We start from the raw sequence: 17,611 nt of genomic DNA on the forward strand, positions 1-17,611 counted from the left end.
CATTTGAATATTGAAAAAGAGTTACTTGTATCATGATGATTCGAGCAGGGTATGAAAATACTGACATCATAACTATTGCTCAATGTCGAAGGCAGCTGCAAAATCGACATTCGAGCGTGGGCCGCCATGGTTCGTGATGCCGTCAGGACCAGAGAAGAAGTCGGCTCAGCCCCTCCATAGGTGAACGTCGTCACAAGTACAAGTAAGTATTGTTCAATGCTCTATGAACACTGTAAAGGATGTAAGACATGACATGGACCGAGTTTCCCCAAAACAGTGATAGTTATGGCTGTGTCTCACAAGAGGGTGACATGCTACTCCACGTCATTGAACAGGGTCTTAGACTCAATTCAGATAGCTTTGTGAAGCTACTGAATACTCTGATGAAACTCCGGCCGGAGAGATTTGCTGCTGGAAGGCCATGTGTGGCAGTAAGATTCGGTTCCTTACCGTATCTCCAGAAAGAGTAAGAAATCGTTAACGGAGAATTTCTATTGCTTCACCAGGCCCCAATTTCTGGCCTCCTAATCCCCCCATTGTAATCCCATGGATTACTATGTGTAGGGAGCGGTTGAGAAAGACACCGCTCTGTCTGCAAGCGCAAGGCCGAGCTAGTGGCCAAGATCGAGGAAGTATTCGAAGACCTTCCCAGGAACACGGTGAGGAACGCATGCACCAGAGGCCGTGGTGGTAGCTGCAGGAGGATAATTTGAGTAAACTGTTATCTTTCAATCATAATCTAATGGATATTTTTTATTTTTTAAGTTTTATTTTTGAATGGGATAGTTTTTCTTTACCTTTTACGCAAACTGTAAAATTGAGCCCAAACACACACTCTCTCTCTCTCTCTCTCTCTCTCTCTCTATATATATATATATATATATATATATATATATATATATATATTCCCGCGCCGCGAGAGGCCAAACGGAACACGAATCCAAGGCTTCAATATCAAGTTTGAACCAGAACTTCAAGGAATGGACGAACTAATTATTAATTAAACACCTATTTCTACGAAAAATTGCTCTGAATTGTGTCTTCTAGACTCAAAAGTAGCATAGATTCGTATTGTGAATGTTATTTATTCCTTCTTGCTATTTTAACAACGTATGGAGATCGACGTCCGAATTTTACCTAGCGGATATTCTTGTACATGTAAATTTGGAGTTGATTATCACCTCAGTTTCAAAGATATGGCATCACAAATATGAATAATTATTTATTTAGGCCAATTAAGTAAGATTTCAACTTATTCGTTGACCATTCAAATTGTCATATTTTCTAAAATATTCATTCAAATTTCACAATCAAGGTATCAAAATATTTCTCTTTGTGTGCTCTTCAAGAAAAAGTTCAGTATAAATCACATTTAAATATTTTCAAAAATTCATAATGATATACCTATGTATTCCTGTATATATCATCTGACCCAAAAAATCTTCGAGATAACACGTGCAACGACAGTAAAAACAATAACAACAACAACAAAAGACTTGCTGGAGTTTCTACTTTTATTCATTCTCATATAATCATGCTCACCATTATCTTTAAACGAGTGGGTAGCTTGCCTGGGTAGCAATACCGCACATGTTGTTCTTGTTTCTAGCCATTTTGATGTATCCTTTCATGCCCCAGCTGCCACCCCAACTGCAAAAAAATAGACAAGTATACAACATAAATATTATTACATGCGTGTATGCATGTGTGTGTGTGTGTGTGTGTGCTTGTATGTGTGCGTGTCTGAGTGTATTGTCTTCTGTTTTTGAAGTTTTCCTATAAGAAAATGTCTAGTTTCCAAGAAAGATACAACATGTAGGCACTTACAGATGGCTAATCTGTGACTACACTGTTCAGATATTTTCCACCATCTTAGAATATCAGTTACAAAAGAAATGCAGCAAAATGTAGTATTAAAATAGTAAAAAAATACAACTTCAGTTATTGGAATATCAAAGAGTACCACTGTGTTGAGAGTTTTAATAATTTGATTGATCCAACTAGTCTACGTTTGTGAGTAAAATTATGGAATGAAATTTGAAAACATTCTCACCTGTTTTTCACGAGCCAATAATCCTGACCATTGTCAGTACCATAACCAACAGCAAGTACACCATGGTCAAGGGCTGTGGGGCTGCAACTCTCTTCCGTGTAAACACCGTGTTTGTAGAGCTGGAATGACTGGTGACCAGCATCGATAGCTACAGAGATGGGTCCAACTTTGGCAACTGCACTTTTCAGGGAATCCTCGCTCATGGATTTCACATCAACGTAGCCGGTGTCTGTAGCAACTACATCACTTTTCTTGTATCGGCAATCGTCGTCCTATAATAAACGAAATTAATGCAATGTGCAATGTGAACAAAAATAATAATGCAAATATAATATGAAAATATTTCTAGCACTCTAATCTAATTTTGAAATTTTCAGTTTAAAGTTAGAACAATGTGGTTGAAATATTACGTAACACTATGGCGTTATTTTTACATTGTATATTTAATTTATTAATGTTGTATACAAATATTTTAAAACTTGGTCTTTAAACGCTATCGTAGTTATAACCTCAAGAGAGAACATGCAGTTCTAGGAATCAAAACTTAACTGCTCTCTCTCACTCTCTCTCTCTCTCAGTTTCTTTATACATCTTGATTTAAAATAAATTGTCTGGCAGTCAAGATTTACTTACCAAAAATTATGCAAAGCAGCTGTTAGACGTATAGATTAATTCTAAATGCAGTTGCTATATTTGTATGAGGTCTTTCTAGAGATTTTAGTCCCAATATAATTTTATAGCAAAGATATATATATATGAATCCAATAGGAGAAGTACACGTAAGCTAAAGCTATCGTAATACGACAGTATTACAAAACCTTAAAGTGTCTTTAGTAAATCAGAAGAGGTACACCAAGGGAAGATGAAAGTGACTAAATCGGCTATATATATATATATATATATATATATATATATATATATATATAGTGAAGTATTTTTGCCACTTAAATGTGGCTAATCCATAAGGGTGGTTGCTACTGTAGCTTGTAGCCCCGGAGGACATCTCCAGCTGGTTATTGACACACTTTCTGTGCTCTATCAGTATTTGCAAAGGGAAGTCATCCTTCCCGTCTTCAAGCTATCATACACACGGACGCTAGTTACTCTTATATTATATGCTATAATGTGCGTTACTTAATTCTTCATGCACACGTTTTGTGAAGACTGCCACCCTCATAATTTATAGCACATATTGTTTAATAAGTAGTCTCCAAATGAGAAATAAAGAGACCATTTGGATTATGACTTGCACTAGAACTGAATGAGTATTCGCCACATCAAAAATGAGAATATATTCTTTAGAATCACCAGCAGAACTTATATGTACACATGTGTGTGTGTGCCTCTGTGTGTGTGTGTGCGCGTGTGTGTGTGTGTGTGTGGTAAGAAGCTTGCTTACTAACCACATTGTTCCGGGTTCAGTCCCACTGCATAGTAGGTATTCTTTTTCACTGGTCTTCAGCTTTATATTAACATCCGCTGGGCAATTAATTTCCACAACTGCACATAGTTTCTCTTCTCTATCCTAAATCATTATATCAAGTCTATTTTGTTTATATCTTCTTGAGATTTTCACTGTGACATTCCCCCAGCTTCTACCATATTGTGGGTTCTTATTTTTTTGCCCCCGAAGTTATCCTGCCGACGGATTTTATTATATAGTGTCTTAGCTACAATATCATGACTCATCGGTACTTAATACCGTGAAGACTTTTTCAGACAATTGCTTATGATGTGGGTGATATCTTCCGTGTTAAGTACACAAAGTCTGCATCGGTTGTCACATTTTACTGCTTTTCTTGCATCTCTATCCCCTTTGTGCATCAGGTATTTGGTTGATATTTCCTGTTCCTGGATTGCAAATGCCTACCCCTCAAAGTGGGAGGTAGTAATCCGGTTGTTGGTGCATGATGACTGCTTTGATGATCAATGTTACTATCACCTCAGAGCTTTCTATTTATGTATGGTCTTCTGCTCATATATGCTCATCCTTTCATCTCATGATATGTTACGGTAAAGTCGTGCGACCTCTTTAGGCATGTATTTAAGGTTATCAGACAAGGAGTACTGCTCAAGGAGCTGCCGTCCAAGTTTTATGATGTTATCACGCTCATATATGCAAACTTGGTCATGGGATGCACTTCGACTCTTGGTGGTTAAAAGATGTTGCCGAAGGGATATGATACGACATTCAAAGGCAGTTTGGATCGATGTTAACCCTGTGCCGCCTTGTTTTCGTTTTAGATGCAAGCGGTATACGTTACTGTTGATGTGGAAACTATGTGTGGCGGCTAGTTTTCACGCTAATGGCTCCGATCTCATCAAGCGAAGAAGGTTGAGAATCGGCTGTAATACTATGGAACTCACGTCGTTTAATAAATACATATTCCCTTCTCATACCGCCACATTATGTTTGTGTGTATACGTGCGTGTGCGTGTATGTGCGTGTGTACGTGTGTGCGACGGACTTCTTCTCACATGCTTTGGTCAGGCCTGGGGCTTTCGTAGAAGATACTAGCCCAAAGTGACACGTAGTGTGACTGAACTCAACACTGCATACTTGACAGGAAGCGTTTTAAGAACACAGCCACTCCTGGTAAAAGAAATAACAATGTGACTTACTTGTCCTTCATATGGGTAAGATGATTCAGAATCAATACCGAATTTCTTGATGTATTGGAATGCGTTGTCCATAAGTCCTCCTTCACAACCGTTGTTTCCTAGTAATAAGACAGTTTAACATGACGTAAAACAGGCATTTTTATAGGCGTAATTATAATGTGTATTATTTTCATTCTATGGGGGGAAGTCAACAATTATCCGCACTTTCGCCATGGCATATCTTTATTATTGTCACACTAACTTCTGCGCATGCGTGCTTATAGTTGGTATTTTTGTGGTCATGTGATTGAAGTTTGAGCCTGATCAAGCTATTTTTCTTTCTGGTTTTACAGTGTAAGCATGGCCACTCCACTAACAATGTGTAGCAAAGAAGAACAAAGAGCAGTGATCCGATTCCTCTGGTTGAAGGTGTGTCAGGTACTAAAATTGATCGGAGGCTTTTACGGGGACAGCGCACTACCGCGTAGAAGTGTCTATGATAGAATCGAGAAGTTAAAAGTGACCGGACAAGTGTGACGCACGAAGAGAGAGCAGGACGCCCGTCAACCTCCACCACGGATGAGAAGATTCAGCAAGCTCGAGAAATGGTAATGGTGAACCAGTTCATCATTACCTTCGGATCTTCTTTGGTACACATTGCTAGTAAAGCCAGAAAGAAAAATGGTGTGATCAGGTTCAAAATTCGATCACGTGACCACAATAGTACCAACTATAAGCATGCATGTGTAGAAGGCTGTGTGACAATAATAAAGATATATTATGACGAAAGTGCGGATCATTTTTGACTTCCCTTTGTAGCTTCTCTATCCATTTCTGTGCAGTATACACACACTCAAAAGCATGCACTTGTGTGTATGCATACTTACTCACCCATTCTCTCTTTCTCCTCCCTCTCCCTCTTTCCTTCCCCTCTCTCTCTTCCTTTTTCATACACACACACACACACACACACACGTACTTTCACGTTATTTTACTCTTTTACTTGTTTCAGTCATTTCACTGCGGCCATGCTGGAGCACCACCTTTAGTCGAGCAAATCGACCTCCAAGACTTATTCTATCGTTCTCTCTTGCCGAACCGCTAAGTTACGGGGGACGTAAACACACCAGCATCGGTTGTCAAGCGATGTTGGGGGGGGGGGCAAACACAGGCACACAAACATATACACACACATACATATACACGACGGGCATCTTTCAGTTTCCGTCCACCAAATCCAGGCTTTGGTCGGCCTCAGGCTATAGTAGAAGACACTTGCCCAAGGTGCCACGCTGTTGGACTGAACTCGGAACCATGTGGTTCGTAAGCAAGTGCCCATACTTTTATACATTTTTGGAATTGGATCTCGAAGCACATATAGGTCCTGACTGTCGGTTACGACGAGTGTTCCAGTTGATCCGATAAACAAAACAGCCTGCTTGTGAAATTAACGTGCCAGTGGCTGAGCACTCCACAGACATGTGCTCCCTTAAGGTAGTTCTCAGGGTGATTCAGTGGGACACACAACGTGACAAGGTTGTTCCCCTTTTTTTAAATACAGGTACAACTGGAGCAACGTGAAAGAAAGTGTCTTGCCCAAGGACACAACGTACCTCATTCTACTCTCGAACTGGGAACGGGCCCTAGTACTAGTTTCATTTTCTAGTCATAGTCGATATCACGATGTACTAGTTTTAGCCAGAGACTCTGCCATGTTCGAGCACCACCTTTACTTTGGTTGGTTTTTATTTCCGCCTCACTTCCTGGCCCCTTTTTTCGGAGCTGTTTCTGCTGAAGTCGCGTACCAGCAGGAGCTGCTCTTGTTTGTATTTTCTGCTGCGATGTAGGTTAATCTGATATCTAGGATAAAATTTTGTCCAAATGCTCTTTGAACACATCTATATTTACTTCTCGCAGATGTTTGCGGTCGTTTTGGTGGAAATTTGAAAAGTTGTGTGCCCTAGAAACCTAAGCTGTTATAGTACTAGGCCCTTATTCTAGATAAAGTAGACGGGATCTTTGGTAGTATGAGATGGCGTTCAGTTCACTGGTTGATACAGCAAATTTCAATTCTGAATGATCTCAGAATCCAAGCAGCCACTCGAAATAATATCGGATATCATAAGGCTGAATAAAAATAAATGAAAAAATTAAAATATTGATTTCAAATTTTGGCATAAGGCCAGCAAATTTGGGGTGGGGTGTAAGTCAATTACATCGACACCAGTACCTAACTGGAACTTATTTTATCGATCCCGAAAGGATGAAAGGTAAAGTCGACCACGTCGGAGTCGGATTTGAACTCAAAACACGAAGACGGACGAAATACTGCTAAGCATTTTACCCGGCTGCTAACGATTCTGCCAGACTACCCCCCTAAAAGTAAATTAAATAAGGAAATATTCAGAAAAAAACTTTCAAAAATAATTCACTGAGAAATAAATTAAGTTTTAATTAATGGTTTACCGTATGATGCAGAACAATCAACCAAGTTTTGTTCTGAGAGAGAAACCAGTTTTCCAGTTTTCTTAAATGTTTGTCCTTCCAGAGATCCTGTTGTAGAGAATGCCCAGCAAGAACCACATTGAGCCTGAGAATATAGTAAATGGCGTTTTATTGTAGTAAAGGAAGGAGTTGACGATGGTAGTTGAGGAGATCATGAAAATGAAGTGGAAGAGGAGGAGAACGAGGAGGATGGTGATGAAGATGTGATATCGACGATGATTAGAAAAAAAAAACAAAGTCCAATCTGATTTGATCTTAGAAGCATACTATTTACTGGTGTCTGCCATTTTTGTTTGTTTTTTCAACTGTAAGGTTACGGCTGAGAATAACTTACATATTTTGTAATGTGATCTCTGAGTGCAACATGTTGTTAAGTGGTTTTAAGCATGAGGGTATAAATCTTAAGGAGCATATTATTCTTTCAGGGATTTAAAACCTTCGAACGGTAAACTGGAATCTTAAACTAATGAGATATGATAGCCTGTCATTGTGTACAACGCAAGTTCACAGTTTCAGAAGAATATCAGGAAAAGCGAAGTTACAAAATATGTTAAGGTATTTACTTCAGGTTCTACAGGTTTGGCAACTACCCTTATCTACCATAATATATCAGTATAAGAGAAATGGGTACACAGCCAAGGATCTAAAAAGTTTACGCTGCAGTCCTGAGATTTTAGGTTTGATTTTACAGCACGAAATTGATAATTTTGGCAAGCGTCCCCTCCAGTAATTTCATATCTAACAACTGAAACCGTTTCATAAGTGGGTAACACATTCTGTTACTCCACTTTCCTGTTATAACGTATGGTATAACTAAGAATGTTTTCTGTAATATTTGGATGATGGTGATGATGATGATGATGATGATGATATCGACGAAAACACCAGAAAATGAAAGCCAAATCGACCGCTATATGTTGATTTTATCGTCTCTGGAAGGTTGAAAGCAAAGTCATATTACCAGGCACCCTATTGTTTCTGACATTACACTGTCAAAGAGCACAATATCCTACCACATTGTAGTTATAGTTGTTGTTAAACGAGGCGACATAAGGTGTTTAAGTTGGAGCCGTAACTCAGATTTTTTGTATAGCGTCTCTTAAAACAGTAGGCTATCATTTCAAGGGATTTGGCCGTTAGTTCTTGTAGGCTGGGCAACTGCGTAAAGGCTCGATATTTGGTCAGACATCAATCTTATGAAACACTAGGTTATTATAACCTTCTGTCTTTCATATTATACCTTATAAATAACATACGATATGATAATAATAATAATAATAATAATAATAATAATAATAATAATAATAATAATAATAATAATAATAATAATCCTGAAAATTTGGGGGAGGGGACTAGTCGATTACATCGACCCCAGTGTTTCACTGGTACTTAATATATCGACACTGAAAGGATGAAAGGCAAAGTCGACTTCAGCGGAATTTGAACTTAGAACGAAGCGGCAAACGAAATACCACTAAACATTTCGCCCGGCATGCTAACCATTCTGCCAGTTCACCGCCATAATAATAATAATGATAATAATAATAATAATAATAATAATAATAATAATAATAATAATAATAATAATAATGTATTTTTTCCCTTTTTTCCCTATCACATGACTTTGAAAATGAACTATCTGGTGTGTTTATTTTAATGACCTACTAATGTATTCAGTGAGTTTCTCTGCCCTAGGTGTCTGGAAGACATTCGGCAAGAAATGGAAACATAATTAAAAGATGATGATAATAATAATGCTATAATATAATAATGATAATAATAATAATGATAATAATAATAATAATAATAATAATAATAATAATAATAATAATAATAATAATAATAATAGTAATGATGATGATAATGATAATAATAATAATAATAATAATAATAATAATAATAATAATAATAATAATAATAATAATGCCCTGATGCAGTACCAGCAGTGGCTCTCATGGCTTCTGATCTTAATTGATTGGAAGTGTTATCATGTACATTGGTTTGTCTTGGTATAAAAGATGGGCTACAGCAAATATTCTGCTCAATACCACATATTTGCTAGTCAGTTGTTTGACCTTAACCAGTTGAGCATGTCCCTTAGTGGCTGACGATATGTGCATCTCTGATCACGAGCAGAAGTAGTGGGGGAGCATCATAGCCATGTGTTGAGAGGGATTCTTTGGGGTTTGAATAATTCACCTCTGGAAACATGGGTGTTTCGTTCAACAGCCTTAAACAACCCTTATTCAGGGACCTTTTGAGTGGGATGGGCTACTCAACCTGAAGAAAATTCTAACTGGGCCCCACCTGCAAGGCTATGTGCTGTTTATCTTGATATGAGATCACCATGTCGCGCACATATGGTTGTGATGCATGTGCCTGGTGTACCCTTATCAGACGGGTAGTCATGATGGGTATATTGGGCTTCATATATTTTACCCCAGTGTCACTTTGATGGCATGAACTGCTCTCTCACTCAATGATAATAATAATAATAATAATAATAATAATAATAATAATAATAATAATAATAATAATAATAATAATAATAATAATAGAAATAATAATAATGATGATAATAAGTAAATATTAGTAAATATAAAGACCTGCTAATAGAAATTGAAAAATGTGGCATCTCAAGGCGACTACAGTACCAGTGATTATAATATCTCTAGGAATGATAAAAAAAGGTACTGAAACCTATTTGAAAATGATTCCAGGCTTACCATCCCTACAGGAAGTGCAAAAATCGTATTAACTGGAACGGCTCATGTACTGAGAAGAGCACTATCGCTGTGAAAATAACATCCATCGATGAATTTATTTATTTATTAATTTTTAAATACGTATTTTATTTGTGAACTTGCGCGTGTAATCTGGGAATGCATACGATGCCCTTCTCTGCCCTAGGTGTATGGAAAACACTCGGCGAGAAACGGAAGAAAATTTGAAGAAAGAAGGAAAAAACATAATAATAATAATAATAATAATAATGATAATAATAATAATAATAATAAAAATAATAAAAATAATGATAATGATAATAACAGCAACAATAATAATAATAACAATTATAAACTACTGCATATTGTACGCTTTACCGTTTCTGTGGTTCCACTCCACTCACATATAACAATAAGTTTGGTGTTACAGACGCTAATTAACTATGAAGTTCTCACCTGGTTTTTCACTTCTGTGACGTAGCCTTTACCTCTCCAGTCGACAGTATCAGGTAAATCTTCGGATTCTGCATCAGAGTATACCATGTTTGGAGTGTAGACGCTAGCATTTCTTGGTTTCAGTCCATTCATCATTTGCACGAACTCACTGTTGGTCTGGCAACAGAAAACATCATCGATACATGGATAGTAGGTACTGACGTACAAATGCAACGGTGGATATAATGTGTAGTTATATATATATATATATATATATATATATATATATATATATATATATATATATATATGTGTGTGTGTGTGTGTGTGTGTTTATATATATATATATAAATACACATATATACATATATATATATATATATATATATATATATATATATATAAACAGGGTCACCGGTGATCGATAGCCAAAAGGATACAACCCCCCTTTGTTGACATGGGTGATCGATAGCCAAGGGGTGACAATCCTTTTTGTTGACATTGAGTAATGGGGTCCTTTCCTCCTCCATATTCTAGAGAGGCCACTCGCTAGAGAGGCCTTTAGCCAACAGGTTTGGGATCTGATGATATCCCTTTATGGACGTGTAACCTAAAGTAATCCCATAAACCGACCTTATCTAACTTTAATATATATAGCCGTGTGTGACTGTGTGTATACATATAAACACAATAATATAAATGTGTGTGCATCTATGTATCAATGGTACAAGATTTTATTACTTGAAAGACGGCAGACAATATAAAGATTTTTATACAAAGTTACCAACTGGCATGTGTACCGACGTGCCAAATTTATTTCACTTAATACTGTTCAGTTGGTGATAGAATAAACAAAAAGCTACTTATTAAAGTTTGTATTGCAACAGTTATGCTCTATAGTAGTGATGCCTTGTTTCTGACAGAAACATTAGCAGAAGTAATGCACGCTCGACATTGCTTTACTTTATGATTTACTCTTGGAAGCTTATTTCCCAGAAAAAACCCTAATGAACGGTTAATTAAACTCTTTCTTACCTGATAGTATTTTGTGTTCAGTAATATTAATTCTGATTTGACATGATCATGTTTTGGGAAGATCAACTATACTATTGACCACTTATTTTAATTACAAAAATAGGGCTACGGTGCCTTATCTTGTTGGTGTGCAAAAAAGCATATGTTTCACAAATAAATGAAGATCTAACCAATGCAGTATTAGATTTAGTGACACTGTTATCTGGTCACAGATTGGGAACAAATAACATCTAAGAAAATATGACAAAAGAATCAAATTTATTCACAGAACAAGGTATTCAAGATGGATGCAAAGAAATTTTATAGGGAAATTGGCAAAAGTAAGATAGAAGTAAAGGAGCCACCTAAGATTGAGGAAATGAAAGAGTTCTGGAAGAAGATATGCAGTAACAAAACAGAATATAATGTTAAAGCTGACTGGATAGAGCGTGAGAAAGTGAAACTGGATGAAGTTGAAGCGCAGAAATGGGAGGCAATAGAACTGGAAGAGCTAAGCTGTCTTCTTGGGAATTCTCACAAATGCAAAACCTCGGGACTGGATCGAATTCCTAACTTCTGACAGAAATACACTAAAATTTCGTTGCATCTCTGATGTCATCTAGAACCCAGAGCAAATACCAGCCTGGCTAACCAAAGGAACAACATACCTCCAACCAAAAACTGAAGACAAAAAATTCAAAGAACTACCGACCAATAACATGTCTCAACACCATCTACAAGATCCTCACATCCATATTAACTGACAAAATATACGCATTCCTTGAACAGAGGTCTATCCTTCCACAAGCTCAAAATGACTGTAAAAGGAATTTTTATGGGTGCAAAGATCAATTACTCATAAATAAAAAATGATTGAAGAGAATTTCCGGAACAAAAAGAACCTGAGTATGACATGGATAGACTACAGGAAAGTGTTTGATAGTGTCTCACATAATTAGATACTCAAGGCCCTTGAGATATACAAGTTCTCTCCTGTCTTCTCCAAATGATTACAAGGTAGCATGACCAAGTGGAACACACCTCTCCTTCTAAACCAGAGAAATGAGATGAGGCAAGCTAACAACATCAACATCAAACGAGTCATCTTTCAAAGTGACTCCTTTTCCCCATTACTCTTTTGCATGGCACTGATCCCACTCTCAAACGAACTAAATAACCCAGCGATGGGTTCAAAATTTACAATACGACAATAAATCATCTGTTTTATATGGACGATCTGAAGCTATTTGCTACAAATGACGAAGAGCGAGTAGGGTTGCTAACAACTGTTAAAGAATTCAGTAATGACATCGGGATGAACTTTGGCCTTGATAAGTGTGTTAAAGCAACTTTTTTAAGAGGCAATCTCAGGCAACCAGCTTCCATTAAATTAGATACCGACACTACCATCAAGGAGTTTGACCCCCAAGAAAATTACAGATACCTGGGAATAAACGAAAGAGATGCTCTTATGAAAGAAAAGGTAAGAAAAGAGTATTACAGGATAATAAAACTCATACTAAAAACTGAACTCAGCTCTAAAAATCGCACCGAAGCCATTAATACCCTGGCACTTCCAATAGTCCAATATAACTTTAACATCATCAACTGGAATCTTACAGAGCTCCAACGCCTGGACAGGACGATAAGAAAACTACTAACTTCTAAGAACATGCATCACCCAAAAGCAGATGTTGATCCTCTGTACCTACCTAGAAGTAATGGGGGAAGAGGAATGATGCAAGCAGAACTGTACTATAAGCCCTCTACAATAGCTGAGAAGTTCAGGACTGAAAGCAGAGATTAAAAGTATCATATTGGGGGCACAAGATCAAAGCTTGCTCACAAAAATCTACCAAGTTAACGTTCTTCAAAACGGTTCTGCGACACATATGACGAAACAATAAACCATCTCGCCTCGGGATGTCCTATGCTAACACCAATCGAATACAAAAATCGCCACAATAGGTTTGGACAGTATTTACATTGGAAAATATGTAAATACTACTTCTGCTTACTAGTATGAACATCATTCTGAGCCAGTTGTTGAATGTAAAAGTGTCACTATCCTCTGAGATTTTCCAGTCAACACTGACAGAACGATCCAGGCTAATCTACCAGACATAAATATTAAAGACAAGGAAGAAAATACTTGTAGATGTAAGTGTTCCCACTGATAAAAATACATCTGTAAAGGAATTTGACAAACCGAGTAAATATAAGGAACTAGAATTTGAAATACAAAATGTGTGATATCTTAAAGCGATATCTTCCTGTTATTGTAGGTGCCCTAGGTATGATGAAAAGAGATGTCAGAAACATCTAGATAATATCCCAGGAGAATCATGTCTCAGAGAAATCCAAAAGATTTTACTGACAAGTACTGCCCATATCCTTAGAAAAACCCTATCCATTTAAATGGCTGTGTTGCATTACATGAAGATATTTTGCTACTTCCCCTCCCAAAGCTTTCAGTCATAGTATAACACCTCTTATCCTTCACTCGCCCCAAGACGCTGGATGTGTCTCGGCAAGTGACTGTAACAAACATGCCGATCAAAAGTAAATAATAATAATAATAATAATAATAATAATAATAATAATAATAATAATAATAATAAATAATAATAATAATAATAATAATAATAATAATAATAATAATAATAATAATAATAATAATAATAATAATAATAATAGCGGAATTTCAACTCTAATCAAGAAATGACGCGACTAAATACCACTTGTATTTTGTCCAGTGCTCTACCGATTTTGCGACGGAAATATAAATGACCGAAAGGAAAAGAAGAAAACATACCATATCAGCATATTCATTAATTCCCAGCCAATAAGTGTGGATGCCCATATCAGCTTTCAGGTTGTGTTGTTTCACATGTTGAAGATTTCTCTCCCAAATGACACGTCTGAAAACAACAACCGATAAGTATAGTTTTTTTGAAAAAAAAAGAAACAACACTAATAGGCGCTAAAGTCAAATTATTAGAAATATCAGCCAAATCGTCAAATATTTTTTTTACTTCAATCTTACAAAAGAATTCATTGACTAATGTAGTCGTAGATACACTGTGTCTAAACATAGATGAAATTGTCTCAGCGGAACGAATGCGATTACCGGAATTTTCCAATCATAGGTTCACCTGCAGTAACCCATTCATTGTGATTTACCCTTTGAACTCAAATGCTGAAAGCGACTATTATTTAAGAATGTATATATTATATATGCAGTTAGTGGTTAATTGCAGATCAAAAATGGTCCAGCTATCGCAGATCAATAGATTATCGATTGCACACAGATAAATAGTTCACTGCACACCAATGAATAGTTCATCGCAAAAGAATCTGTAATTCTCTGTAGACAATTCAATAGTTCCTTGCAGATTCGTGAATGATTAATTGTAGGTCAATAAAGGATTCACTAAAACTTAAGAATGTTTCCTTGCATGCCCTTAAATGACGCATTGATCTGTCCATGAGAGAGAAATTTAATCTTCAGTAGTCCGGTGAATAACACTAACACCAATTCAGTGTTTTAACGTATGGAATCGGTTCACTCTTATTAATACAATAACTTGAATGTAATTACTAAAGGAACATGCCTCACTCACTTAGGCAAAAAAAAAAAAAAAATCAGAATTATGCCATGACTTACCGAATAACTTCAGAATGTACATCTTCGTAAGATTTTCCATATAAGCTCTTGTATTGTTTCCATGTTTCATCAAGACTGTTGTCAAGGAATGGTGCAGCAACCGCGAAAGCGGCGCATGCGAGGAAAATAATAGCGGTCTTCATCTGGAAATGCAAAAAACCGTTCGTATGACATATTTACTAAACCAGCAACATCAAAAACAATAATTACAACAACGATGACGACGACAACAGCGCCGACAACAACTACAATAACAAGGCCGATGACAAGGACGATCAAGACAATAACAACAATCATAACAAAGACAACAGGAACAGCGGTAGCGACGGCGGTGACGACGACGACATCAACAACGATAACGACAGCAACAACGTCAACAGACACACCACCCACAAGAACAGCTACAGCATACCGTCCACCATACACTTTTAACGGCGGTGAAGATTTGCTATATCAGGTATACCGGTATATCTATAGTTTCACGGATTCTGTAGAGCACGTCTACTTCAACTGACTATTCAGATAACATATTGCTGCTCGGTTATAAAATGATAATTTACAACGATGATTTTTTTAGAAGAAGAGTATACACCTAAGCCATAACTTAATTTATCAACTCCATCCTCTAGATAAGTGAAAACCAAAGTTGACTCCGGTAGGGTTTTATTCCAGAATATAAACGTATTTGAACTAAACCCCGCAAGACATTTTGTCCGGTGTTTTTCCGTTTGAGTCACTCTGTCAAATAGGTTCTAATTCTCTCAAATCAAAACTGACCAACTAATAGAAGCGTAGTTGCGAGAATTTATGATAATGGGAATTAACCAAACACAAGTATTTGATATCATATATTGAGACACGTGATATAACGTTAGGATTGATGAAAAAGAGATTGAAGACTAAAATATATTGGGCTGAATCAGTGAACTGAGAAACATTCTGGGAAATATAAGTATAAATTATTCATGTTCTTACAGTAAGCGGTAATAACAAAGGAGGTAGCTGTCTGAGAGATACTGGAATTGAGACGTGGATAATAGGTACAGAAGGCTGTCATTTTATACTTTTATAACTGTCCTCAACAAAATCCTAGAGAGTTGAGATTTGTTGTCTCCAAATCTCAAAGCATGCAAGTTCCAGAAAATAACGAATATCAATATCAGAATCTGTAAATATTATTAGGATATTTTCACATATCATTTCTTAGCCTTGAAGATTTGTGTTAACATTCGACATTTTTATGCATGTACTTAATTCTTGTTTTCAGAAAGCTAAACTTTCAAATTATGAATAATAAAGATTCCCCATGCTACAGGTAAACTTCTTTTAACATTGGCTATCGTCGACATTTCTTAATTTCCAAATCTTAGGACAGCATGCCTGCATCTTTCACATTTAATGCCAGACACAGTTTGAGACGGTTATAGAAAGTTGTTAGGGCATGCGGAGTTAACCAAAGATAATCAACGCAAGCAGCAGCAATAGTAACAGTTACTACAACAATAACAACAACGATGACTGAGACATCAAACACAAAAAGAAAACTGTAAGCAAATAAGTCCAATAGCTATAGTATATATAAAAACAATACTAATAACACGAACAATTACAATGAAAACATGAACAAAGTCAGAATAATTTCAAAAACATAAGAGCAGGTGAAAAAGTAACAATCAGAGTGAGCGAGAGAGAGAGGGGGTGAGAAAATTAGAGAGTGAGTGAGAGAGAAAGGGAGAGAGAGTGGAGAAAAGAAGGAGATATAGAGAAAGGAGAAATAGATTGAAAGGTGATCTGCAATAGCAACAGTGAATCCAAAATTGTTACCTTCAAATACCAAATGGAAATAATAATCTGTCGATGTTTTTACAGTAATTTATAGCTATAATCTACTCAATGTATTTGAGCTGTTGTTTTAAAGTATCACGTGAGAGATAGCACATGTACGAGAGAATGAGTGAGGTTGAATGAGAGGGAGGGAGTAAGAAACACATGCTCATGTGAAAAATTGTTGATTACAGAGGATTCACAGGTGATAATACTTAATTGTTGGTGAATGTTATCGTACGGTTTACAGATAAAAATAAACTTGATAACAGGATCAAGCGTATTAAGATAAACGAATTGTGTAATAAGTTGACGTGTCGTTGAGTAAACAGAAATTCAATCCCGTAACTATGCTACAAGAAAAAAACAAAGTTCTTTATGAAAGAAAAGGAAACTAAAGAAAGCTTCTGCAATATAGAAAGTTTTACAATAAACCGTTATATTTCGGGCGCAAAGGCCTATCTTCAGAAGGAATATGTAATTACATCGTTTAGAAATTATATATTGCGCTCGAAATATAAGGTTTTCCTTTTGTAAAACTTTCTGCATTTTTAGAAGCGTTCTTTATTTCCCTTTTCTTTCATTTTCTACTTCTATACTTCAATGATTAAAGCGAACTAGAATGCTAAAATTCTTTATAATGGAATACACGAATATCGTTTTAAAACCACATTGGTCTCTTCTGTCATTGACCAATACTTCCTAGTGAATGACAGAAGAGCAGGTTCTCAGCAAATCTGGCTTTGCAGAAGCCTTTTATGTACAAATTGAGGAGGAAGAGAGACTTCA

At 36.5% G+C, this 17,611-nt stretch overlaps 1 protein-coding gene across 1 annotated transcript; it reads right to left on the bottom strand.

Moving 5' to 3' along the window:
- Positions 1-1,493: 1,493 nt before the first annotated feature.
- Positions 1,494-16,944, bottom strand: LOC115215566 (cathepsin L1). The gene is made up of 8 exons (XM_029784766.2): positions 16,823-16,944; positions 14,999-15,141; positions 14,147-14,252; positions 10,339-10,494; positions 7,121-7,244; positions 4,676-4,773; positions 2,054-2,325; positions 1,494-1,650 (listed from the first exon to the last, which is right to left on the bottom strand). Exons 2-8 carry the CDS (start codon positions 15,139-15,141, stop codon positions 1,551-1,553), a joined length of 999 nt encoding a protein of 332 aa, XP_029640626.1. The 5' UTR covers positions 16,823-16,944; the 3' UTR covers positions 1,494-1,550.
- Between the last annotated feature and the right edge of the window lie 667 nt (positions 16,945-17,611).

The sequence above is a fragment of the Octopus sinensis genome, linkage group LG9 (assembly GCF_006345805.1).
Source record: "Octopus sinensis linkage group LG9, ASM634580v1, whole genome shotgun sequence".
NCBI lineage: Eukaryota > Metazoa > Mollusca > Cephalopoda > Octopoda > Octopodidae > Octopus > Octopus sinensis.

Coding starts and splice junctions, on each gene's coding strand:
- LOC115215566 (XM_029784766.2), bottom strand. CDS start 15,141: ATGAAGACCGCTATTATTTTCCTCGCATGCGCCGCTTTCGCGGTTGCT. Junction 4,774..7,120: donor TGATTGTTCTGCATCATACG/GTAAACCATTAA, acceptor TCTTATTACTAG/GAAACAACGGTTGTGAAGGA. Junction 1,651..2,053: donor TATTGGCTCGTGAAAAACAG/GTGAGAATGTTT, acceptor ATTTTTTTGCAG/TTGGGGTGGCAGCTGGGGCA.